Below are 26,500 nucleotides of genomic sequence, written 5' to 3'. Positions count from 1 at the left end.
TCTGAGTTTGAGGCCAGCCTGGTCTGCAGAGCAAGAGCCAGGACAGCCAGGGATGCACAGAGAAACCCTGTCTCAAGAGGAAAAAAAAATCAGGACCAGAAAGATGACATGGTGGTCACACTTGTTTCTCCTAATAGTCTTGAGCCTGTAGCTAGCTAGCTCCAGGGTCTCTGTGTCACACACACACATGACATAAAAATAAATAATAAAAACATTAAAATATAGATTGCATAAAGGTTGAAACTTCATGCAGATTTTGCAGAAATCCTTAATTTATTATTAACCACACCTCACTAAAGGTGGTTCTGAAGAGGGAAGTCTTCATTTTTTTCCTGTGGTGATAAAAATCCCCTGACCAAAGCAAGTCTAGGGAGACAGGGTTTGTGTCAGCTCAGTGTCCATCAGGGCGGGGAAGTCAGAGCAGCAGGAGCTTGAAGGAGGCAGAGCAGTGGATGCTTGTGCTCAGTTCTCTCCTTAGACAGTGAGGCACCAAGCCTAGGGAATGGTACCACCCACTGTCAGTGTGAGTCTACCTCAGTGTAACCTAATTAGGGCAGTCACACTCAGGCAGGCCCAGAGGCTGACCCGTGTGACTAGATAATCCCTCCGGGGCATGATGCTTGATTCTAGATGATTTTACAACCTGTCAAATTGACAATTAACACTATTCATCATGGGATCATTTCACTTCTGGAAGAAAAGCAGCTGAAGCACTTGAGAGGCAGGAGCAGGTGGGGGAGCAAGCAAGGGCACTGAATTCTCCAAGCTACTTCAAACTGACAAGGGGTGAAGTGGGGAGGGGGTTTACCAGCGGTCACACACAGTGGGAGATCTCAGGAATGTTCCTTGAGGGAACTGAGGAGGCAGGTAGCAGCAGTGGTGTTCCAGGAGCTTGGGAAATGGCATGCCAAATCAGGAGTATAGAAGCTGTGGCATTTGCTATTTCTCTGGAGGTCAGGAGGGCACAGTGAATCTATAAAATATGCTCAAAAAATAGGTGGGGTCAGAAATGGGCTCTGGAGAGTGTTAGTTTTCATCAGACTAGATTTCTTGATGCAGTAGCAAAACTTTTCCCAGGAGCCTGTAGGTGTCTGTAAGACAGCTGGAATGAATGGATTTACATCATGGCAAAAGGGTTAAAAATCCATTTAAGGACTCTTAAGAATTCTTTGTAGTCAATGTTCTATCAGTTTAACAAAGCTGCATTTATCATTATTAAAACTCTGAACCTCTGGAGTTGTATCTGAAACTGGTCTATCCTGTACCATGAAGTCTATGAAGGAGGCATACCTGTCTGTAATTGGAGAGAGTGTGTGTGTGTGTATATATAAAATCTGGGATCGGAGCTATTAAACTGATACCCTAGTCATCAAACATCATCAGAACTGAGAAGGATAAATTTAAGAAGTGAAGCAGCTTTTCAGCTACCTGGGGAACAATCCCAAGTCTCTCTCTGGTCGTTGGGGAACAGAAGCCCCAAAGGCAGCACTTGTTCGGCTGACAGGTCTGACAGATTTTTTTCTGTGAAGTAGAAATTTGGGGAGACTGACCCACCTTGACTTTGCAGTATGGGGCAATCAGTCCTGCGTTGTTCCACTTATTCACGGTCTGGACAGGATCAGCTTTTCGCTGCGTGGCCAGCCTTGCCATAAGCTTCCAGGTGGAAGTTCTTCTGCGGCCATCCATCTTCTTGGAGGAGATGCAGGATGCTGCCAGGAGCTGACATGTCTCTTTATCATAAAAAGGCATTTATATTAAATGCCATATTCTCAGATCTCTACAGGTGTTTGAGGACTGGGAGAACAAAATCTGTTAGATGTATTTATAACTTTGAGAGCATATATATATGACTTAAATCTGAATATACAGGTTTCCCAGTTAGTTACAGCCTAATGAAGTTAGCAAGGACAGGGAGATTCACATTCTTAAGCCTGAATAGAACTTGAGTAAGGAGAGACATTCTTTAAGATGTCGACAGTGATATCTGAATCTATTACCATTTTTAAGGCCCTGTAGCTGTAGTTCTGATCTATTGAGTACAGCCAGATTATAATCCTGAATGACTTATATAGAAATAATTTTTTTTTTTTTTTTTTTTTTTTTTTTGGTTTTTCGAGACAGGGTTTCTCTGTGTAGCTTTGAGCCTTTCCTGGAGCTCACTTGGTAGCCCAGGCTGGCCTCGAACTCACAGAGATCCGCCTGGCTCTGCCTCCCGAGTGCTGGGATTAAAGGCGTGCGCCACCACCGCCCGGCTCGAAATAATTATTTTTTTTTTTTTTTTTTTTTTTTTTTTGGTTTTTCGAGACAGGGTTTCTCTGTGTAGCTTTGCGCCTTTCCTGGAGCTCACTTGGTAGCCCAGGCTGGCCTCGAACTCACAGAGATCCGCCTGGCTCTGCCTCCCGAGTGCTGGGATTAAAGGCGTGCGCCACCAACGCCCGGCGAAATAATTATTTTTTTAAGCTGTCTCCTGAGAAGGCAAAGAAGAATGACAGGGAAAGATCCCAAGGCTGAATGAGAACAAGAGAAAAGGGGCTTGTGAGTCAGGGTGCAGTCCAACTCCGAGAAAAGTCTTGGTGGACTCTATGCCAGGTTTCCATCCCTAACCTAGCCCTCCAGCCTGTCCTGGGAACAGGGAGCACAGGACAACTTATTCTCCATAGCTGCTTCAAGCTGAAACAGGGCACAGATGGTCAGGAGGGAACCCAGGCATGTGGTCATCTGACCTGGCTGTAGAGGCAGAGAACAATTAAGTTTGGCTGGGCTGGTCCACATCACATAGACAAGAATCTCTGCTGACATCCGTAGCAGGGAAAGGGCTGCAGGCTGTGGTCCACAACTGCTGCTTTGATGTTTCTGCTACCATGCTGAGATATAGACGAGAGACAGAAGGTAAAATTTATGAATTTATTTGGAGCCTTTTGGCCCATGGTCTTTTTTTTTTATTTTTTATTTATTTATTTATTTATTTATTTATTGAGCTGAGGACTGAACAAGCCCATGGTCTTAATAATTGGGAAGAGCAGGAGTCCCAAGACTAGGACAGAGAAAAATTACCATCCTTAGGAATAGACAAATGAGGAAAAAATAAAAGTTTTAGTAAATTAGTATCATCAATCAGTACTGAACTCCATATCGTGGAAAAGCAGGTAATGAGTAGCCAAGGAAAATTTAAAATCTTGAGCCTTGTGACCGTAAGTATATCAGAATTGTATTAATGTTAAGATCTGAAATTTTAAAATCTTTAGCATGATGATACCACCTGCATGTGGTTCCGCTGATGCCCCGAAGGGGAGTGTATACCTCTTTGGCCCTGCCTGTGAGCGGCCATGGAGGAACAAATGGCAGGTCGCAGCTGGACTTCTGCCCTGCCCAGACAGCTCGAGCCTGAGAGAGGCAGCTGGGGAGCACCAGGCAAAGGCTGTGAACTTGAGTGGGCACAAGCCATCTCTATATGCTGTACATAGGGTTGGGGCCCAGGGGCTCAGAGCCTGGAAAACACATGGTACCAGCAAGCAAAACAAGACGTAGGTGAACATGGCCAGAAGGGGAGGGAGGAATCTTACCATTCGGTAGGGTGAAGAGTCGGTCAGTGTTCCAGCCTGAAAAATGGCAAGTGGTACAGGATTCCAGAGCTCCTCAGACTACCGGCAGGCAGGAGAAAGCAATGGGGTTGCCTGGTGATGTTGGGCGCCAATGTTATGAATTATTGTGCTGGGGGGACCCCCAAGGGTATCCCAAGTGTGCAGGGAAACATGCTGGGCAGGTGCAGCGGCAGGCTGGGCAAATGCACATCATGCAGGCATGGCAGCAGCAGCAGAGGCCAGTAATTCACAACCCAGACACTGCATCTACCTGGAAAGTTTGTTATAACAGAGATGAAGGAAAGAGAGGCAGAAAGAAAGAGGAGAGAAGAGAGAAAAGTCAAGGGTATGTACCTTGTGGGAGAAAAAGCAGAAGGGAGGCTGTTCTTTAGAATGAGGCTTTTGCCGGGTGGTGGTGGTGGCGGCAGCGGCGGCGGCGGCGGCGGCGGCGGCCACCGCCACCGCCGCCGCCACCTTTAATCCCAGCACTCAGGAGGCAGAGCCAGGCGGATCTCTGTGAGTTCGAGGCCAGCCTGGGCTACCAAGTGAGTTCCAGGACAGGCACCAAAGCTATACAGAGAAAACCTGTCTTGAAAAACCAAAAAAAAAAAGAATGAGGCTTTTACTTCAGGACACAGGGCGGAGCCAAGTGGTGGGATTTCAAGGGGCTGATCAGAATACTGACACAAGTACTCTTAATAGCTGAGCTATCCCTCCCACACTGTCCCCTCTTAATTTGGTTGGTTGGTTAGTTGGTTTTTCAAGACAGGATTTCTCTCTTTAGAACGAAGCTTTAGAGCCTGCCCTGGAACTCGCTCTGTAGACCAGGCTGGCCTCGAACTCACAGAGATCCTGTCTCTGCCTCCCGAATGCTGGGTATAAAGGCGTGTGACACCACCACCACTAGCTTATGGTTTTTTTGTTTTTGTTTTGGAGGGGTTTTTATTTATTTATTTTTATTTATTTATTTATTTATTTGGCTTTTGTTTTGTTTATTTTTCAAGTCAGAGTTTCTCTGTGTAGCCTTGGCTGTCCTGGATCTCACTCTGTAGACCAGGCTGGCCTTAAACTCAGAGAGATCCGCCTGGCTCTGCCTCCCGAGTACTTCGATTAAAGGCGTGCGCCACCACCGCCCACCTTGTTTTTTGTTTTTTTAATGACAGAGCCTCGTGTATCCCAAACTGGCCTTGAGCTCCGGCCCCTGCTCCTCCACTTCAAAAGTGATAGGATTATTGGCATGCACTCCCATCCATGCTCAGAGCACCATTTCAGCTAAGACACAGCCTTGAAGATGGGAGATTCTATGGAAGCACCTGGTGTGGGTCTTCTGGTGTTTTGAAAGGTCTCCTGTTGCCCAGGCTGACCTTGAACCAATATGTAGCCAAGGATGTACTGAGTACTGATCCTCTGATCCGCTTGGCTCCACTTCCCAGGTGCTGCAGTTACAAGCACATGCTACCCAACTGGCCTGTGGGGCTGAGGATTGATCCTAGGGCTTCACGTGTCTAGGCAAGTGCTCTCACCAGCTGAGCTATTTCCCTGCCCCAAGTGATATAGGGTTTGTTTTTAAACATTGGTTTTGTGTGTGTATGAGTTTGTCTGCATGCATGTATCTGTACCATGGCATGCCTGAGTCCTACCAAGTCCCAAAGAGGGTCATGGGTTCCTCTGGAACAGCAATTATGGATGGTTGTTGTTATTTATTCAGCGATGTTATTTACCAGGCAGGAGAAAGCACAAAGTACAATGGAATCCACTAGAAGAGTTTTTATTGCCAAGCTGTGATAGTGCATGTCTTTAATCCCAGCACTCAGGAGGCAGAGCCAGGCAAATCTTTGTGAGTTCGAGGCCAGCCTGGGCTACAGAGCGAGCTCCAGGACAGGAACCAAAACTACACAGAGAAACCCTGTCTTGGGGCGGGGGGAAGGTTTTTATTAGGGAAGGGAAAGGTGGAGGAGGTGAGTAGGCCTACCAAAAAGAAAGGTGCAGGGGGAGGGTCACACGCTACCTGGCCAGAGGGGGGAGGGGGGGTAGAGCCTGCTTTCATAGGTCACCTCACACATGCATATGCAGCTACTCCATGTGTGTGCATAGATTACATGACCACTCTGTGCACTGATTACGTAGGACGTAAGGTCCTGGAGTGACTAAGCATTTTGCCTGACTGCTGAGTGGCTAGGAATAATAACAGTTGTGAGCTGCTGTGTGGGTGCTGGGAGCTGAACCTGGGTCCTCCACAAGAGCAGCAAGCACTCTTCACCACCGAGCCATCTCTGCATCCCCACCCCTCCTCACCAGTTTTGGAGAACCTTGGGCAGAGTTTTCCTCCGCCTCTGTCCTCCCACATCAAAAAGAGTAGTCCTGCAAGTCTCGGATAATAAAATGCAGTCTTCAGAGTCCGGGTTGCCGAATAAAAAGACAACTTGAACAGTTTTGTTTTTAAAGACTGTAGCCTGGGGCTTGGGCTCAGTGGTTGAGCGCTTGTCTGCCATTGTCGAGTCCTTAGTTCAACATCCAGGGCTACAAGAAAAAGAAAACCGGTAGGCTGAGCGAATGCATGGCACAGCTTTGTTTGTTTGTTTGTTTGTTTGTTTGTTTGTAGAAACAAAATGAAGTCTGGCGTTCTCCAGCAGAAAGTAAATCTGTTTTGATTGCCTGCTTGGCCAACGAGGACTTTACAGTTTATATGATATATATTTTCCATATTCGGAATTAGCCTGAATCTGCAGCTTAAAAGTTCTAGCAAAATATATTTAAAGCAAAAGATTAAAACATGTCAAAAAAAAATGTTGCACAAATGTTGGCAAGGATGTGGAGAAGTTGAAAGCCCCTGGGCATGGCTGGTGGAAATATAAGTGGTACAAGGGCTTAGAAAGCAGTATGTCAATTTCCTCCAGAAAAAAAGTAAACACAGAGCTCATCTCTGGGTTTGTCCATCTAAGAATGAAGACTAGAGAGATGGCACAGTGGTTGTAGATGAGCACAGCTGTGGATGATTGATTGATAAATAAAACACCGATTGGCCAGTAGCCAGACAGGAGGTGTAGGTGGGACTAGCAGAGAGGAAAATTCTGGGAACAGGAAGGCTGGGGAGAGGAGACGCTGCCAGCTACCGCCATGAGAAGATGTTAAGATACCAGTAAGCCATGAGCCATGTGGCAACTTATAGATTAATAGAAATGGGTTAATTTAAGATATAAAAACAGTTAACAAGAAGCCTGCCATGGCCGTACCTGCCTCTTGTTCTGGTTGCTGTCTGGCTGTAATCCCCAGATCTTGGTCATCCTCTCTCTTCCATCTGGTGGGAAGAGTGGGTTCCAGGGATTGAACTGGGGTCATTCGGGTTGCATGTCAACTCTTGAACCCGCTGACTTATCTCACCAGCCCTTATTAGTCCACGTGATGCACTACTTTACATATTCAGATTCTCCAGTTGTCCTCCAAATTTCACTTAGAGGTGTTCACCCCCAATTCAAGATCAAGGATCAGACCTTGTATTGGTTTTCTTTTTAATGCTAGTAAAAAAAGGCATTGAGCTGGGCTGGAGGGATAGCTTAGTGGTTAAGTTCACTAGCTGCTCTTCTAGAGGTCTTTAATTCAATTCCCAGCACTCACATGGCAGCTCACAGCCATTTATAACTAGTCCAGTGGGATTCACACCCTCTTCTGGCGTGCAGACATGTATGCAAACAAAACACCCTTATACATACACACATACATACATACATATGCACGTGCACACACACACACACACACACCTACCTGGTGGTGACGCATGCCTTTAATTCCAGCACTCAGGAGACAGAGGCAGGCAGATCATTGTGAGTTCAAGCCCAGCCTGTTCTACAGAGCTCATTCCAGAACAGTCAGAACTACACAAAGATTCTGTCTCAGAAAAAAAAAAAAAATCAAATAAAACAAATCTTAAAAAAAAATAAAAATAAAAAGAAGAGAAAAGGCAGAGCCAGCTGTCATGAAAAAAGATAGACAAAGATCATATAATCAGTTTGTTTCCTTGGGTTTAGATATCTGTTAAACATTTTTGAAAAGACTATCAGGCTTGTATGTGGTGGCTGCAAATGGCAGCCTCCTTGGGAATGCATGGGCCTGTTGCCTATATAGATTGCTCTGAGAAGCCTTGGAGACAATTTTCTGGTGACTATTCAGGTCTCTGATCTCAGTTTTTTCCCCAGTCCCTAGTCCCATGGGTATACAGGGTGCCTTTGGGAGGCCCCTGGGCACAGTGGCCAAGTCGTCATGTCCATCCACACCAAACTACAGAATAAGGAACACGTGACTGAGACCCTGCATAGAACCACGCTCAAGTTCCTTGGCCACTAAATCCACATCTCAAGGAAATGGGGCTTCCCCAAGTTTAATGCAGATGAATTTGAAGACATGGTAGCTAGTGGCTGTGGAATCACATATATTCCCAGTTGTGGTCCCCTGGACAAGTGGCAGGTCCTGCACTCCTGAAGGCTCCCCTGTGCTGTCCTAAACCCTAAGTCACGTTCAGTAATAAATCTCACATCCGGCGGCGGAGGGTGTGTGTGTCGATGATGATACTTTTTAAGGGATATGAGTGGTTTGCCCCAATTCCATCCCCTCAGGAGGCACAAACATCTTGTCTTATGTTGGGTGATAATTTGTATGATCATGGGATCAACATTGATTACCAAAGGTCTGCACTGTGCAGGAGACCCCTCTTCTCTTTATTAACTAACCTGTGGAGAAATTGGCTTTGGCTTTTCTGAGGCAGCGTCTCGTGTCCAGGCTGGACCCAAACTCGTTATGTAATGGAGTCTGTCTTTGAACCCGTGAGCTCCCAGCCTCCACCTCCCAATCACTAGGATTACAGACCTGGGCACCACACCCACGTGGAGAAATATTTCAAGATCACATTTTATTCTTCACCAAGTGGCACACAGTGACATCTGTTAATGGTCTTTGCCCCATCATTTGCTCCTAGTTGAGAAATAATTGATTAATGTTGCCATTTATCCAGCACACCTTTTTCTAAGATTCAAGCAGATTCAGACATAATGAGAGTCACCAAAATTTCTGCATAGGAAACTGCCCCCTACCGGGAGTTTATGGACTGCAGCCATGCAGCTAGTCTGGATTTCCACGCCCCCTAGTGACAAAATGTGGTCAGGTGTGTAAATAACCTGTGAGGGAAGGGAAGGTGTTCTGCCACTTCCAGGCCAAGGCCTTAGAACCACGTGTGACTCCCTCTCTGCTCTCTTTTCTCTTTCCTTATGGCCACTAGGCTTTGACCGTGAAGAGCACAGGTGAAAGCTGACCACTTTTTGATCAGGCTTACTTAGAACATGGCCCATGTTTACTCTTCCAATCCTGTCCATGATTTTATTTACGCAAAGGCAGAAGAGTAGCTTGAACAGAGGCTGGCCAGCAAAGCCTGAACTACTTATATTCTAGATGTTTATAGAGGCTAATGGGTGTTGTAGGGTATTATTTTAAGATGTGTTACATTTGTTTATGCTGTGGGACATTTATTTAATGGTACAAAGATGTGTTGCCTTCTTTATGTTGTGTTTGTTTAACTCTGTGAAGCTGTGTTCCTGTGCCTGTCTAAAACACCTGATGGTCTAATGGAGAGCTGAATGGCCAATAGGAAGGCAGGAGAAAGGATAGGTGGGGCTGGCGGGCAGAGAAGATAAATAGAAGGAAAGATCTGGGAGAAGAAGAAAGAGCAAGAGAACAAGGAGAGGAGGATGCTAGGGGCCAGCCACAGAGTAAGAGTGAAAGTAAGATATACAGAAGTAAGAAAAGGTAGATGGATTAATTTAAAGTTAAGAAAAACTGGCTAGAATAAGCCAAGCTAAAGTCGGGCATTTATAATTAAGAATAAGCCTTGGTATGCCGGGCGGTGGTGGCGCACGCCTTTAATCCCAGCACTCGGGAGGCAGAGCCAGGCGGATCTCTGTGAGTTCGAGGCCAGCCTGGGCTACCAAGTGAGCTCCAGGAAAGGCGCAAAGCTACACAGAGAAACCCTGTCTCGAAAAACCAAAAAAAAAAAAAAAAAGGAATAAGCCTTGGGATAGGGAGATGCCTCAGCCATTAAAGGCTAGGCTCACAACCAAAAATATAAGAATAAGCCTCCGTGTGTGGTTTATTTGGGAGCTGGGTGGTGGGGCCCCCCAAAAGAGCAAAGAGCCAAAGGAGAAAAAGATTTGAAAAAAAAAAAAAAAACCAACAACAAATGGGGCCAGTGGTACGGCTCAGTGGGTGGCAATGCCTGCCACCAAGCCTGGCCACCCGAGTCGGATCCCTGGGGTCGACTGGGCAGAAGAGAGCATTGCCCTCCTCACAGACCACATGCTCACACACAAAGTGAATACATAAGAGCTGGGCATGGTGACCCACACAGAGGCCTGAGGATCTCTGATGTCTACCGCACAAAGACACGTCTCTGGAGGTCTGAGAGCTGAACCGATGCGCGCGTGTGTGTGTGTGTGTGTGTGTGTGTGTGTGTGTGTGTGTGTGTGTGTGTGATACAGACTTTGATGCCCTGTCCATGCAGCAGAATAGTAGCTGTGGGTTCACCCCTGGGGCATGTGAGCTCCCCAACCACGGATTCTTGGATAAATTTACAGTGCCCGGCCTGTGTTTCTTCCTGGGTGACAGGCCATAAATCTAATACAGTGGTTGGTCATCCCAGACCCTGCCGGCCGCTATTGTACCCATTGGCATATCTTGCCACACTGGTCATTAGTGCGGCTCACAGGGTTCACAGCTGAGTCAGACTGCTAACTGCTACTGCCCCACCCCCTGGCAGCCTGCCTAGCGCCTTCTGGTGCTGTGGCAGCTAGCCAGTAAGGTGGGTGCTTCCTGGTCAGTACCGACTTGATTTCTCCATGTCCTGTGGCCAAAGTGTGTGGTGTCTTCAGCAATAGTCTCACCAAGTTCTGGTGGACAACCAAGAGCAGTGGGAACAGCCTGTGTTGTGTTGGGGGGTCCCAGGACACCCCTAAAGATATACCTGAAGGGAAGGTATCCCATACCTGGCACGGGGCTTTTTATTTGGCAACATGCGGCTTCTTATCCTCTGTGTAAGGTAATTTCAATTAAACTCTTTTATGAATGTATGTATGCTTGTTTGTTTTTTGTTTGTTTGTTTTGAGCCAGGGTCTCACTTTGTAGCTCTGGCTGGCCAGGAGATCACAGAGATCTGCCTGCCTTTTTACCTCTCAAGTGCTGAGATTAAAGGCATGTGCCAGGGGCTGGAGAGATGGCTCAGTGGTTAAGAGCACTCACTGCTCTTCCGATAGGTCCTGAGTTCAATTCCCAGCCCCCACAGGGGAGCTCCCAACTGCCTGATGCCTTCCTCTGGTGTGCAGATATACATGCAAAATACCCATATACATGAATAAATAAATCTTTAAAAATAAAGGCATATTCTACCATATATATTCAGGAAGCTTATAAAACAGGCTTCCGTATGGCTTTTTCAAAGGTCCTCAGTGTTGGTTATCCCTCTCCTGATCTCCTCCTCCACCCTGCCCTCCCATCCCCCTCCTCACGGAGCCCTCTCTCTCCATTCTCCTTTCCCTCCTCATACCACCTTTAAGCTCAGGGACCACTGAGAAAAGGTGGCTGGAAAGACTGTAAGAGCCAGAGGTTGGGGAGGACCAGAGTAGATCTATCTTCTGGGCATAATGGGACGACTCTCAGCAGTGTGGTATACACACTGGTGTATGTGGTCAGCACAGTTGGTGAGCTATAGAAAAGGGAGACGTGAAGTTGGGAGGGAGTGGGGCAGCTCATAAAGGAATGGGCCGCTGAGTTCACCTCCACCACCAAAAGGTACTTGAAACTTGAAGCCCATGTACCTTGAAAATGTCTAATGCTGGAAACTACTTATGGTGACACATCTTTAATCCCAGCCCTTGAGAGGCAGCAGGATCTCTATGAGTTCAAGACCAGCCTGGTCCACATACTGAGTTCCAGGCTAGCTAGAGCTACACAGTGAGACCCTGCCTCAAAAAAAAAAAAAAAAAAAAAAAAGAAAAGAAAAGAAAAAAAGAAAAAGAAAACAAGCTGCATTAGCAGGTGGAGCTCAGTGGTAAAGTGCTTATTTTATGAGCAAGAGGCCTTTCTGCCTTCCCGGTGCTGAGACTCCTGGGATTAAAGGCATGTACCACCAGGCCCTGGCTAATGCAGCTTTCAAAGCCTAACTCCAGAAGAGCTAAGGACAAAATAGTTTTGTCTTTCAGGATGAGCCCCTGCCAGCTCTGCCCATCTGCCCCCACACACCGATTCTTTGACACAAAAAGATGACCTCTCAAGGCAACCCAGCCCCAGCGGCTCTTGTGAAACCAGGGGGCTCAGGAGATGGTTCTCAGTCTCCTGCATCCCCCGTGCCGAATCTCCAGCATTGGCAGGATCCTAGCTCTGGTTTAATGGCTGCCCTTTGGTGTGAATGCCTGCCTCATGGTTTCGTTTTGAGGTATGAATCTATCTGTTGGTGTGGGCCACAGCAGTATTCCAGGGCTCCACGTTTTCCAGAGCACCAGAACCTCTCAAATCAGACCTTGCACCGTGTTCCTTCCCAGTGACACAAGGGGACAGTCTGGGTGGGGCAGAGGAGGGACATGCTCGAAGTGGAAAGGGACAAGCTCTCAGAGCCAGAGTGTCACAGTCACAGGGGGAGGTGCCATCAAAGAGAGGCAAAGCATGGTGACCATCACCTGAGCCTTAAAATACACAAGGATGGGATGGAGGAGGCAGGCTGCTGTGGTGAGGGGGGAGGTGTGGGTTAAGTGCAGGGCGGGCGGGCAGGGACAGAGGAAAGCCCTGCAGTTGCTGTCAATGAGTAAAGCCAGCCTCCTCCACGCCCCTTCCGCCTAGGGTACTTATTATGCCAGAATTCCCTTCCTACCACTAGGGGGCACTGAGGTGTTTGTCTCAAATAATACACTTTTTTGTTTTGTTTTTTGTTTTCGAGACAGGGTTTCTCTGTGTAGCTTTGCGCCTTTCCTGGAACTTGCTTTGGAGACCAGGCTGCCCTTGAACTCACAGAGATCCGCCTGCCTCTGCCTCCCGAGTGCTGGGATTAAAGGCTTGTGCCACCACCGCCCGGCTCACACACACTTTTCTTTAAGACTTATTTATTATGTTAACAGTATTCTCCCTGCATGTATGCCCGCATGCCAGGAGAGGGAACCAAATTTCATTATAGAGGGTTATGAGCCATGCTGGGAATTGAACTCAGGCCCTCTGGAAGAGCAGCCAGTGTTCTTAATCTCTGAGCCATCTCTCCAGCCCCAGTTTTTTCTTTTTTTTTAAAGGCAGGGTCTCGTGTAGTTTAGACTGGCCTTGAACCTGCCATGTAGCCGTGTGTATGCCCATGCACTCCCGATTCTCCTGCTTCTGCCTCTCAAGTGTTGTGATTAGACCTAGACCACCATGCTTGGCCTGCAAATAACGTTTCAAGGATCTTTGTTGCCGATATATTTAGTAGAGAAAACCATTGCTTGTGGTTTTAGTAAGTGTAAGGCTGCGGAGTCATGTGTACTTCTCTGCTAGCTTTTGTAAGTCCAATAACTCGGCTCCCCGCTGACTAAGGTTTTCAGAACACTGAAGCCGTATTTGAATTAATTCCCACTTGTTAGTGACACACATCTGGGACTCATCACTGTACAGTGTCTGTGTATCACAACACTTAGGTCGACTTGGATACACTGATTCCACACAGCGGGTGAGGTGTTTTGCTGTGTTTAGTTGTTTTTAATGTAAGAGGCCTGGTATTCAAATAATTTACAAAGGCCTTAAGCACAGTCTCTTCCCAGGGGGACAGGGAAGTCACTGACACCATGGCGACAGCAGAGTAGCTGTATGCCCCTCCTCCAGTCTCTCCAGGGCCACATGAGTGACTTCCTCAAATTAATCATTTCAGTTTTAGGGCTGGAGAGATGGTTTACCAGTGAACCATGTATACTGCTCTTGAAGAGGGCCCGAGTTCAATTCCCACCACCCACAGTGGGCAGCTTACAACCACCTGCAATTCTAGCTCCTGGGCATCTTACATCCTCTTCCAGCTTTTGTGGGCACTGTACTCGCATGCCTGTGCCCTACACACACAGAGAGACAGACAGATAGATTGAAAGATTGAAAGATTTAAAAAACAAAACAAACTTGCTAGATGGTAGTGGTCCACACCTTTAATGCCAGCATTCAGGAAGCAGAAGCAGCTGAATCTCCGAGTTCGAGGCCAGCCTGGTCTTTATACCAAGTTTTCAGGATAGCCAGGCCTACACAGAGAAACCCTGTCTTGAAAACAAACAGGGGCTAGAGAGATGGCTTAGCAGTTAAGAGCACTGGCTGCTCTTCCAGAGGACCCGGGTTCAATCCCCAACACCCACGTGGTAGCTCACAACTGTCTGCAACTCTGGTCCCAGGGGATCCAACACTCTCATAGCACACATAATAATATAAACAAATAATCTTTTTTTTTAAAGAAGATTTATTTATTATGTATAGTGTTCTGTCTGGAAGCATGCCTGCACACCAGAAGAGGGCACCAGATCTCATTATAGATGGTTATGAGCCAACCATGCGGTTGCTAGAAATTGAACTCAGGACCTCTGGAAGAGCAGCTAGTGTTCTTAACCTCTGAGCCATCTCTCCAGCCCCAACAAATAATCTTTAAAGATAGTTTAAAATATATTTTAAAAAACAAGCCTTTTAATTCAAAAATTAAAAAAAAAAAAAAAAAGCCAGGTGTATGTGCCTTTAATCCCAGCACTTGGGAGGCAGAGGCAGGTGGATCTCTGTGAGTTGGAGGGCAGCCTGGTTTGCAGCGTGAACAGCCTGGGTTACATAAAGAGACCCTATTTCAAAAAAAAAAAACAAACAAAAATTAAAAAAATAATAATAAGGAAAAAAAACCTCTGATCTCCCACTAAAATTAAAACCAGACCATGGCTGGGGCTGGGGTGATATTTTAGACGAAGGGCCTTCGGCTGGAAGCCTTGGCCTCCAAACCTTTATCTGTAGATAACAAACTTGGCTGGGTTTGTTACAGACAGCTGCTCACTTGTCGTGTTCCCTGGGCAGAAACCGGAAGCTGGAAGCCACAGTTGGGACGGGGTACAGGGGTCTGCACTCCTCACACTTTACAGGGTGTGGCCACTCCTCAGGGCTATTCTGAGTGTTGGGAAGAGAGCACATTGTGCCAGTCCCTTTTCTGAATACAGCTGGGCACAGTGACCCCAACCTGGCCAGGCCTTTCCTGGGCCTGGTCTGGAGAGGACTCTTGTGGAGAAGGGAGGGAGGGAAGGCCTGAACTAAAGACCACTCCCACCACGAAGAGTCTGGGCAGGAGGCAGGTGCCACTCTTGCCTTGTCACGTCGTGACCTGGACAAACACTGAGTCTGTTTCCTCACGGGGTGTTGGGCCCTCCAAGAACTTCACATCCACATAGACGGTTTGGAGATGGAAGGAGGCTGTTCACGTGGAACTGGAGGCCTGAGCTGAGGACGGGCAACAGCTTTTCCTTCAAGCCTTTCTTCAGACTCTCCACAGGTGGCCTGAAGTTCCTTTGGTGTTGGCCTTTTGTTTTGTCTTGGGTTGGTTTGTTTTGTTTTAGAAAAACTACTTTGGAGCATCTCTAAAAGGTTCTGGATACTGAACGTTCATTCTCTGACCCCGAGGGCCTAGGCAAGCCAACCTGAGAGAAATCCTTTTCTCAAATGGTCATCTGTGGGGGGCCGTCCCTCACCCCCACATTTCCCCAGAGTGCTCTTGAGTAGAAGCAGCAGGAAGTATTAGAAGTATAGAGGGAGAAGAATAAGATAGAAAATACAGGGTAGCCTCAAGAGGGCCTGGATCCTAATCCATTGGGCCCTGACTGGCTCTGCCCCAGGGTTTTTATAGAGACACCAAGGGGGGGAGCAAAAGACCTCCTCCCCCAGCACAGCCAAGTGCAGACCATCTCAGACACCTGCACTCCGGCCCGTGGTCCAATCATCCTCGTATGCGGACCTGCTGGGAAAAGCCTAAACAGGCTCCAGCAGTCAGCTACTCAGACCTTGCAGGCCGCTGTGTCCTCTCTCCAGCCTCCTCCCTGTCCTCCACCCCCTCAGCAGTCACCTCAGAAACTGGCACCTGGCTTTGTCTGGCCCTTCACTTCCCCACAGCACAGGCTGTTCATTTTCCCACATTCCTTGATGCCAGGTCATCAACCTTCCTGCTCCCCAAGGCCACATCTCTGCCCTCACCCACGTCCCCGTTATTGCCTTGTGGCACTGGGTACTTGGTCCATAGGCCACATCTCCAAAGACCTTCCCTCTAAAGGCAGGACGTCCCAGACTCCTGGCTGGCCGGCTGCTCAGCAGGGCTAAGTCATTTGCCTCTCGACTTCCTCCCAGTCCCCAGCATCCATGGCCTCATCTCTCCCTACCCTCCCTGGGTCCCACACTGGATCACTTCAGCCACTCTGGTCCACCTTCTTCAGATCACCTTTATCTTCCTGACCACCCCCTCCCTGGTGCATCCAACATTTTCCTGAGCATACCCCACACGGGAGCAAACAGTCTAGGAGACTGGGGTCTTCAAGTCAAGGGCCACCCACTTCCACATTGCCAACCCTTGGGGCTCACAGACTACCTGGCCTAATCCTAACCTCTGCCCTCTCTTCCTACTCTGGGGGCAGAAACTTCGAACCCATTTAAACATGTTTTGTTTCTTTGAGGCAGGGTTTCCCTGTGTACAACTTTGACTGTCCAGGCTGTCCTGGAACTCAGGGAGATCCACCTGCCTCTGCCTCCCGAGTGCTGGGATCAAAGGCGTGTGCCACCACAGTCCAGCTCATTTAAACACCGTCGTCCCCTTCATTGAAACGGCCATGCTGGGGTGGGCATGGTGCCAATAGACTTGAATCCCAGAACTTGGTAGGTAGAGGCAGGGTGGAGCTCTGGGAGGTTCATACTAGCCTGGTCTACACAGCCAGCTGCAGGCCAAGCAGGGCCACGTAGTGAGAGACTGTCTCAAAAAATAAATAGAAAAGAGGACAAGTTGGAGTCCGTCTCTCCACCCCTTCATGACCAGCTGTCCGCACTCCCAGACTCCATTCCCCACCTCCTGATTCACACTGCTCTACAGCCATATGCTCCACTCCTCCCATGGCCGCCTCCTCCCATGGCCCCCGAGGTTGGCGCTTCTGTAAGACATCTTACATGCACTTTGCTCTCTACCCTTCAGCCCACTTAGATCGCTGTCTTACAAATCGAGTCACCCAGGTTCCTCCAACTGCCGGTTAGGCGTGCTCCCCCAGGTGCTGCAGCCCACTCAAGGTCTGTTTGTTTTGGCTTAAGATAGGGCCTCTATCCCTGGCTGGCCTGTAACTCCTACGTAGACCAGGCTGGCCTAGACCTCAGTGAGGTCCACCATGGCCAGCACTTTTTTTTTTTTTTTTTTTGCGGGGGGGGGTGGTGGTGGTGAGGAGTCTGTTTCAAATCGTGCAGGTGAAACAACCCAGGACTTCTTGAGCGCTGGGCAAGTGCGCTACCACTGAGCAACACCCAAGTCCTAACCTCGCTCAGTGTCTGCAAGCCCAAACTGAATTTCCTCTAAACCCACTTCCCGTGCCCCCTCTTCTCAGTGAACGGCAGCCCCCCATCTTGTCCCAAGCCTAGCAGGGACCTGGATAGAAGCTCGTTATTTGTGGGCTGGACAGCAGTTTCGGAGCCAGCACGAAGGCCAGTCTCGCGGCGCTCCGGCACCGTCACTGCGTGGGGAGCTCCACCGGCCGCAGATCCGGATCCGGAACAGAACCCGGTGAAACGAAAGACACGCGGCACGGGGAACACCACCCTGCACGCGAACCCGCCGACGTGGATGGCTCGAGTCCCGCCCCGTCGCGCGGCGCGACCAGCAGCCAATGGGAACAGTTGGGAAGCCGTCGCTCAAACTATAGCCGGGGCGGGCAATGGGCGGGGCCCCTGGGGCCACCGCCCACTCGCGCGCCGCTCCTGTGTCCCTTCGGCCAATGGGCGCGGCTTGCGTAGGCCGGGGGCGGGCCCTCGCGGCCCAGAGCGCGGGCGCCGGGCTTCTTCCCACGTCGCGGGCTCCGGGCGCAGGCGTGTCAGCCGCATCCCAACCGACGGGACGGAAGATGGGGGCTGCGGCCGCCAGGCGCTGCGTCGAGTGGCTGCTGGGCCTCTACTTTGTCTCGCACATCCCCGTCACGCTGTTCATCGACCTGCAGGTGGTGCTGCCGCCCGAACTGTACCCGCAGGAGGTGAGGGCCCGGGGGTCCCCCACGTGGCCGTCGCGGTTCCCGTGGGCTCGGTGCCTGACGTGGGCCCAGGCTGGGTCTGACAAGCCAAAGACCAGCGCTTTGTACCTCTCAGCCCAGTGGTAGGGTGCATGCCTAGCACTCGGGCGATCCTGGGTTCGAGCTACATTTACTCGCCAAACCTTGGCAAACCTTTTGCCCTCTGGGTGTGTTTCGCTCCCACTGTTCCAACTCCGGCCGGTGGCTGAGGGAAGTTGCCTGGGTGAACCAGTCTGTCACCTGTTGGATTCTGTTCAAGTTGTGTTTGGATGGGCTTTAAAAGTCCAGTGTAACCCCTAGAGGAAAAAAAACCCGAGTAGAATCAAGCCTGTCTGAAGGGTTTTGCCCTTGGTTAGTCTGCGTGGTATTCATACATCACTCCTGGGTCTGGATCTAGCTTCAGGAGAGGTGAGGAAATGCCTTTTCAGGTAGGCTATTTGAATTGGGTTGGAGGTGAGCTGCATCCTTTGACCCAGACTTGAGGGGTCTCCCCGCTTTATCTGAATCTGTAACCTTCCAGGGAATTGCTGCATGCTTCTCCAAACTACATGTAGACTGATTTATCCACCTAAAGATTTAGTCTGCTGGGCGGTAGTGGCGCGCAGAGGCAGAGGGATCTCTGAATTCGAGGCCAACCTGGTCTACAGAGTGAGTTCCAGGATAGCCAGGGCTACACAGAGAAACCCTGTCTTGAAAAAAAAAAAAAAAGAAGAAAAAAAGAAACAACCAAAAGGTTTGATTTTTTTTTTAATTTTTATTTATTTTTTTTTTGCCCCTGAAATGCTCTTTAAATGTTTCTTCTTTGCAAGGCAGTTGTTAATCTGAAATCCATGAATTCTCAATGGTGTCTGCAAAATTGCATGTACCTTGTGTCCTCTGAGAGGGGAGTCTGTGTAGCTTCCATCACTGGAAGTTGCCACTCACCCAAGGTTAGGAGGGACACAATCAGCAGAGTCACCCCCATCCCCTTAAGTCTCCTATTTGTTTGTGGAACCACATAACTAGAAAGGCCTTTGACCTCTTCCATGGGAAAACCGTAGGTAGTATGTAGCAAGAGCACTTGGCTTTTCCAAGAACTGCCTGAGTATCTTGGCATGTTCAGGGCTCTATGGCGCCAACTTCTTTTTCCCTTAAAGTAACAGTTAACCTTGCAGGAGGGCAGTAACTAGGGTTACCGCAGCCACAGCTCTGAAAGAATAGGTCAGACAGTAAACTCAAAGATCAATTGTGGGGTTACGGTGTGGCTCCTTGGTGAAAACATTTGCCCAGCAAGCATGAGGCCCCGAGTTCAAATCCCAGCACCAAGAAACACTGTGTGTGTCTGTATACAAGTCGTGTCGTTTTGTGTCACTGCTCTAAGGCGCTGTTAAAATGCAGTGGCTTACTCTGCCCCAGATGTGTCCTTCGGCTGTCTGGAGGTTAGAGTTTAAAATGGTGGTCCCAGGCTGTAAGGGGGATGTGCGCCTTGCACCTTGGAGCTTTGTGACGCTGCCCGTGTCTCGGGGCTTGTTTTGCAGAGCCGAGGGCGCACTTGCCATGCAGTCTAGCCACTGAGCGCTAACCCTTGACCTCTGCTTGTGGCCCTTTCGCTTCCGGCTCCGCCGTTCAGCCGTCATAGTGCTACTTCATCTGTGTTCACAAACCCCCGTCTTTTCTAAGGCCACGTGTAATACATTTAAGGCCCGCCATGTAACCCCGGACAAGATCCCTTTGACTAACACATCTGTGGGCCTGTTAGGCATGGTAAGGACATGATACCTTTGAGTGCCGTCAGTCTGCTGCCACAGAAGGGCCTGAAAACCTAGAGGCCGTCAGAGCTGCACTAGCTATCAGCCTGAAGAAAGGGCGCCACCTATTGCCATTTCTTTGGGGTTTGGTAGCAGTGTAGATAAAACCCAGGGCTTTGCTTACGGAACTGTCCTCAGCACTTGTTTTTACTTTATTTTATTTATTTTTTTTGAAAAGGGTTATCCACAAAGGTGGCGACAACATGCCCTTAATCCCAGCATTCAGGGAGTTCAAGGACAGCCAGGGCTACACAGAGAAACCTTGTATTGAAAAACAAAAAAAAAGCAAGAAAAAAGAGAGAGAGGTTATCTCATGCTAGCGCAGGCTAGCCTCAGACCCAAACATTCACTGTGAGCTGTACAGGGTTTCCAGGCATGAACCGCTAGAGTGATGGCTTTTTGAGGTAGGGTCTCACTACTCAAAAGCTGCCTCCGCTTCCCTGACAGCTCCTGACTGCTAGTCCTCATCCTGCTCACCACTCCCCAAACAACTAAAATATGATCAGCCCTAAACAGACCACCAGTTAAAATTTATTTTATTTTTGTTTTTCGAGATAGTGTCTCACTGTGTAGCTCTGGCTGTCCTGTAACTCAGTATCTAGACCTGGCTGGCCTCGAACTCACAGAATTTTCCTGTCTCTGCCTCCCAAATGCTTGATTTAAGGTTTATTGTCACTGTGCCCAATCTCATATTGGATCTGATGAACCTTTATCAGCTTTCAGGCTAGGGATGTAGCATGGATCATGAGTCTAACCCGAGCATGGTGCTGGGTTTCCCGTCTGGCCCTTTAGCTCTGTCCCCTCTCTTGCCTTTTTTGAAACTTTATTCATCATTGTGTGTGTGAGCACAGGCTACGATGCCTATGTGGAGGTCACGGGACAATTTGTAGGGTCAGTTCTCATCTTCCATCTTTATAGGAGTTCTGGATAGTGGATTCGGTCATCAGGTTTGGGCACCAAGCACTTTAGCCACAGAACCATCGTGCTGGCCCTGCCTTTTTAATGTCCTGACCAAAAACTGTGTGTCTGTATTGTTGGTTAGTAAAGGCATACACCTGGGCCCCCTGCCATGGAAGGTCCATACCCTGCTCCCTCTTGTCTTGAATGATACCTGAATTTAGAACTGGTTTGGTGGCACTCAGGAGGCTATGAGATAAGGATGACTGAGCTCAAGGCCAACCTAAGCTACATAGCTTAGAACAAACAGCGAAGCCCAAATTCACACCCCCAAAAGAACAATTATAAAAAGCTAAAACTTTTCATCTAGGGGTTTTCCCTAAAAATGTGGAAGGCCTCAGTGGTTGGGCCGAAATTTGCAAACTTAACTTTGTTTGAATCAAATCACGTGGGCTAAAAACCATTATGAAATAGTTAAAGACCTGAGCTTGGGTTCAAACAGAAAGGAAAGGAAGCATCTTGTAGAAATCTCTTGCAAATGAGTGAACCAGTTCTGTGAAAATAAGAGAAATGTGTGAGCCCGTGGATCTGAAAGCAGTCTATCCTAATCCTAAATGAGGTTCTGCAGGATTCAGTAGCAGACCAGTTCAGAAAGACCACGTGTTCCGGGTAGGGTGTAGTGTAAATGGAAATTTTTTTCTTTTAAACCCTGGGGTGCAGGACTTAAATGCCGAGCAGTTGCATGCTTAGATTTGGTCGTGTTAAACTGGAGTACCTTTGGGTGTGGACTAACCAGCCACCACACACAGGCCTTCCTCTGTGTTAGCCACTGTCTGCAGGCCGCATGTATGAATTGACTGCATCTGAACACAGCTGAAGGTCATCAGCACTGTTTCATTAGATAATAGTGTGCTGGTGTTCAGGCCTTGCCCAGAGCCGGGCCCTTTGCCCCCAGCTCCTGCCCTCACAGGCCCTCCGCTTGTCTTGGCCACTCCTTGTCCAGGCTCTTCTGGCACCAGGCAGGTGGCAGGGCCCTGAGGGCTCCAGCTGACTGGAGTGGGGTTGTCAGCTTTGCTGCTCTTCCCTGCCTGTCAGCACTGCCGTCCTGCACATCTGTCTAGACTGCTCTTCCCTGCCTGTCAGCACTGCAGTCCTGCACATCTGTCTAGACTGCTCTTCCCTGCCTGTCAGCACTGTAGTCCTGCACATCTGTCTAGACCACTCTTCCCTGCCTGTCAGCACTGCAGTCCTGCACATCTGTCTAGACCACTCCTACCTTTCCTGTCAGCACTGCAGTCCTGCACATCTGTCTAGACTGCTCCTACCCTTCCTGTCAGCACTGCAGTCCTGCACATCTGTCTAGACCACTCCTACCCTTCCTGTCAGCACTGCAGTCCTGCACATCTGTCTAGACCGCTCCTACCCTGCCTGTCAGTACTGCAGTCCTGCACATCTGTCTAGACTGCTCCTACCCTGCCTGTCAGCACTGCAGTCCTGCACATCTGTCTAGACCTGCAGACTGTTTACAGTGACATTCAAATGGGCAGAAATGCCTGTCAACACTGGACTCTGAAGTGAATCTTGCCAAGCAAGTAGTGATGTGAGGCTGTGTGTGGTGGTGCACATCTGTAATCCCAACACCTGGGAAACAGAGGATCAGGAGGTCAAGGCCAGTCTCAGTTACAAGAGACCCTGCTCTCAAAAAACCAAAAAAAAAAAAAAAAGCACAAGGAAAGAACCATTTAGTCTAACTTGCTCAATTTACAGATGAGGAAGTAGAGTCCCGAGATGGGGGGGGGGGGGCTGACTTAACCTTCACTTACTGCCCTGAAAAGTACTCAGGAGGACACAGAGGGTATTGCCAAGAATCCAGTTACACATCGGAAAGCTGTGCGTGCTGATGTCTGTGACTCCAGCACAACAGTGTTTCTGGACACTTGCTTAAAAGCTCTCGTGGTAAGGACCTCTGTTCACAGTAGCTAGCCTGTCTTTGCTGTTGCTTGGATTTTTTATTTGTTTTGGAGTCAGGGCTGTAGCCCAGACCTAGCCTCCAACTAGGCTGGCCTTGAATTCCTGATCCTCCTGCCTCCACTTCCCAAGTGCTGGGATTGCCAGGTGCCACCACACCCTTTATCTTTTGATTAGAAATTAACACAAAAAATCGCCCTAGGTTTTCCATTGTAAGATAAACACCCTGGAGTTGCCCTTACTATTCATCATGTCCTGACACTTAGTTGGCTTTGAAGGTGCATTCGTGTTATTTCCAGGCTATGTTTTGTCACTTTAATTTGCTTCCTTTTTGAGACAAGACCTCATATAGCCCAGACATACAGCTGCAGATGACCTTGCTCAGGATGCTGAGTCTCAGGCCTTTGGCAGTAGCCTCCAGGCCCCTAGGCTTCTGGCTCCTGTCCAGCAGAGGAGGCAGCTGCAGCTTCCCGCCTCTTGCTGTCTGTAACCAGTCAGCATGGACCTGCATACTTTGATCTGTTAGGTTGATTTCAAGTGTGAGGCTGGAGTTATTCCCAGACTGCAGACTCAGGCTTGCCAGAACCTTGATGCTGTGTACTTGGGGGTAGTTCCAATACCCAGCTGGTCTTCTAAAGAAAAAAAGTTTGAAGATAGTGAATGAAAATAAATTTATTTGTAATATTAGGATAGAAATGTCTCCACAGAGGTTAGATTTACTTCTCTTCTGCCCTCAACCTCAGCCCCCAAGAAAATTCAACTAATTTCTGTATTTGAGGAATCTAGATGCACATTTGTGAAAAGGAAAACGTCAGGATAGGTTTTCATTTCCTTATCAAGAAACGTTAGCAGAATGCCATTTTCACTTAGTAACCATCCTGAAAAGCATCCTAAGTGGCAGTTTCCACAGCTCTTCACATACCTGGGTTTGTGCTATCACAGTTAGGAACAAATGCACAGCAGCACTAAGACTAGACTGGAAGAGCCCATGAAAGCTTACTGTGCAGAGAAGGTAACATGTGAATTATGACTAGTAAGTTTTTATTAATGACCACCTAGGCCAGTTTCTCAGCTTGTGGGTCACGACCCCTTTGGGGAGGCGTGTAAAATGACTATCACAGGGGTTGAATATCAGATATCCTGCATATCAGATGTTTACATTATGATTTTGTAACAGTAGCAAAATTACAGTATGAAGTAGCAACAAAATAATGTTATGGTTGGGGGTCACTACAGTATGAGGAACTCTGTTAAAGTGTCACAGTGTTAGGAAGGTGAGAACCACTGGTCTAGATGTCATGAGAGCCAGCGGGGTATGTCACCGCTGCCACCAGGGCTGCACAGGGGGACTCTTGGCTGGGGATCTTGGTTCATTGGAGCCACTGAATCTGCGCAGGCTGCGTGGCAGTACTCACCAGGACCCTGTCTTTTTCCAGTTCAGCAATCTGCTGCGGTGGTACTCGAAGGAGTTCAAAGATCCTCTGATGCAGGCCCCCCCGGTGTGGTTCAAGTCCTTCGTGTTCTGTGAGCTTGTGTTCCAGCTGCCCTTCTTCCCCATTGCAGCATACGCCTTCTTCAAAGGTCAGTAGTGTGGGAAATGTGAGTTTTGCTCAGAAATCTCTTGGAGGAGTGAACCCCTGTAGCTTGAAGGATCTGGTCTCCGCTAGCATAGATGTCACAGGGACATTAAATGTGGCTCAGCTCATGTCCTGTAAGCTGGGCTGCCTCAGTTACTTAGACTTCTCTCATGGTGTGAAACCTGAGGCCAAGGAGAAGCTTGTTCCTTTTAACCACCATATACACGTACGGTTTCTTTACCTGTGGCCTGCCTCCACTTAGGACAGTATATTGTCTTATAAGCTCGAAGCATCGAGCCAATCCCTGAAGAGCTTAATTTCTCATTTAAAAATTATTCCTGGAGAGATGGAGAGGCTGAAGAGATGGCTCAGCAGTTAAAAACACTGGCTGCTCTTCTAAAGGACCTGGGTTTGGTTTCCAGCACCCACATGGCAGCTCACAACTGTCTGTAATTCCAGTTCTAGAAGATCTAACACCCTTTTCTGGCCTTGAGGGACACTGCACACAACATAAATGTAGGCAAACACTCAGCCAGAAAATAAGTTTTGCCGGGCGATAGTGGCTCATGTCTTTAATCCCAGAGATCTCTGAGTTTGAGGGCAGCCTGGGCTACAGAGTGAGATCCAGGACATGCTCCAAAGCTACAGAGAGAAACGCTATCTCTAAATAAATAAAAAGTTTTTTTAAATAAAAAAAATTATGTCTGCATGCCTTTATGAAGTAGCCATGTCCATCCTTGGAAACTACGCTCATAGAGTAGGAAAGCTTACTTCCCACTAGCATCTTCTAGGCTGGGCACCCTTGCCCATGTGGATCTTTTTTTTTTTTTTCTTCGAGACAGGGTTTCTCTGTATAGCTTTGTGCCTTTCCTGGAACTCACTCTGTAGTCTAGGCTGGCCTCGAACTCAGAGATCCACCTGGCTCTGCCTCCCGAGAGCTGGTATTAAAGGCGTGTGCCACCACCGCCTGGCCCCTATGTGGATCCTTTCTGAATGCTGGGGCAGGGTCCCCTCCTGCTGTGTTTTAGATCAGACTGGCCAGCTGTTTTGCTGCTCCTGTTTCCTGGGCTGTACGCCAGTCCTCACCCTGAGTGAGCTGGGTGGGTCCTAGCTGTCACATATGCTTGCCTCTTGAGCGGTATAACACATCCAGTTTTTCATGTGTGCGGTCTGACTTTCCATCAAGAGGAGGCAGAACCATCGAGCTGAGAGGGAGCAGACATGCAGGGATGGGATAGAGTGTGTCCCAGACACCCTGGGAATCCCCTGACCTGACTTTAACCTAATTGTCTTTTTTCTTCCTCTGCTTCAGGAAGCTGCCGGTGGATCCGAATCCCTGCAATCATCTATGCAGTTCATACGATAACAACTTTAATTCCGATCCTCTGTACATTTCTACTGGAGGATTTCTCCAAAGATGCTGCTTTCAAAGGACAAAGACCCAAGAATTTTGGTGAACGACTAACCCTTATAGGTGTCTATGCCCCCTACTTAATAATTCCCCTTATACTCCTCCTGTTCATGTTGCGGAACCCTTACTACAAGTATGAGGAAAAAAGAAAGAAAAAATAAGGCACAGCCACTAGCCCAGTGGGGGAGATCCCACAGCACAGCTGCCTTTTGGACACTACAAGAAAAACTGCTGTGAAGCCATGTTTCAGCAGCATTTGAAACACCAACAGTATAGTGCACAAGAACAAGAGAGTGGCCCGAACCATGCCAACCAAGCCCTCACCTTCCAAGGATTAAACAGGCCATCACCAGGGATGGGGACCAACAAAATGGTGCCCAAGTTCTGCCACAGCATTGCTAAAAACGGGCAGACAAGAAGCCGGTTAGCTCCTGACCTAGAATGCACAGAGCTAACTAAATCCTCGACTCGGCCTCTATAGCTGATCACTAGTCAACAGATGAGCAGTGGGTGTTTCAGGCCACTTGAATGTCACAAATTCTGTCTCCTTAACATCCATAAAAAACTACCATAGTTTCCTGCCTGTGCCTCCACCTCTGGGAGAAAGATACCGTAGCATAAGTCTGTGCCAGAGATAGTTTACGGTGGAAGGTGGCCACTCACAGGGCACCCCGTCTTCTGGTTACCCTGCTAGTACTGGTACTTCCCAACTCTGACGTCTCACACCACTGGGCTCCCTAGCAGACAGCTTTGTCCTCCTCTCTGCCTGGTCCTCCCTGCTCTCCAGAGTGGCTGTCCCAGTGTGTGTCTGCTCTCCCACAGAAACAAGACTGGTAGGTGCTCAGCAGGGCTGTTTTTCTGCACAAGCCACATGGCTGTGGTTATTACTGTCTGACTTGTATGTCTGGTCCAAATAAAGGTAGCTGCAGATCACTGCCTGGTTTGTTGTGTGGATGATGGGGTTAGAAGAACACTGAGT

General features: G+C 48.5%; 1 protein-coding gene, 1 long non-coding RNA gene and 1 pseudogene across 2 annotated transcripts; 2 read left to right on the top strand and 1 right to left on the bottom strand.

The window, feature by feature from the left end:
• Positions 1–2,446: 2,446 nt before the first annotated feature.
• LOC143266926 (uncharacterized) lies at positions 2,447–7,413 on the bottom strand. Its single transcript, XR_013041772.1, has 3 exons — positions 7,344–7,413; positions 6,815–6,879; positions 2,447–2,864 (listed from the first exon to the last, which is right to left on the bottom strand). It is a non-coding gene; the product is annotated as an uncharacterized LOC143266926 (long non-coding RNA).
• A 202-nt stretch (positions 7,414–7,615) lies between these two features.
• On the top strand, positions 7,616–7,731 carry LOC121831892 (small nucleolar RNA SNORA70; annotated as a pseudogene).
• A 9,903-nt stretch (positions 7,732–17,634) lies between these two features.
• Positions 17,635–26,454, top strand: Tmem97 (transmembrane protein 97). Its single transcript, XM_006977486.4, has 3 exons — positions 17,635–17,845; positions 23,970–24,114; positions 25,423–26,454. Exons 1-3 carry the CDS (start codon positions 17,720–17,722, stop codon positions 25,680–25,682), a joined length of 531 nt encoding a protein of 176 aa, XP_006977548.1. The 5' UTR covers positions 17,635–17,719; the 3' UTR covers positions 25,683–26,454.
• Positions 26,455–26,500: the final 46 nt, after the last annotated feature.

The sequence above is a fragment of the Peromyscus maniculatus genome, chromosome 8 (genome assembly GCF_049852395.1).
Source record: "Peromyscus maniculatus bairdii isolate BWxNUB_F1_BW_parent chromosome 8, HU_Pman_BW_mat_3.1, whole genome shotgun sequence".
Lineage (NCBI taxonomy): Eukaryota > Metazoa > Chordata > Mammalia > Rodentia > Cricetidae > Peromyscus > Peromyscus maniculatus.
Note: the sequence above shows the minus strand (reverse complement) of the source record. Positions and strands in the feature narration are given on the sequence as shown.

Excerpts from the sequence above, each read along its gene's own strand:
- Tmem97 (XM_006977486.4), top strand. The coding sequence starts at position 17,720 with ATGGGGGCTGCGGCCGCCAGGCGCTGCGTCGAGTGGCTGCTGGGCCTC. Across the intron at positions 17,846-23,969 it reads CCGAACTGTACCCGCAGGAG|TTCAGCAATCTGCTGCGGTG; the intron begins GTGAGGGCCCGG and ends GTCTTTTTCCAG. Across the intron at positions 24,115-25,422 it reads AGCATACGCCTTCTTCAAAG|GAAGCTGCCGGTGGATCCGA; the intron begins GTCAGTAGTGTG and ends CCTCTGCTTCAG.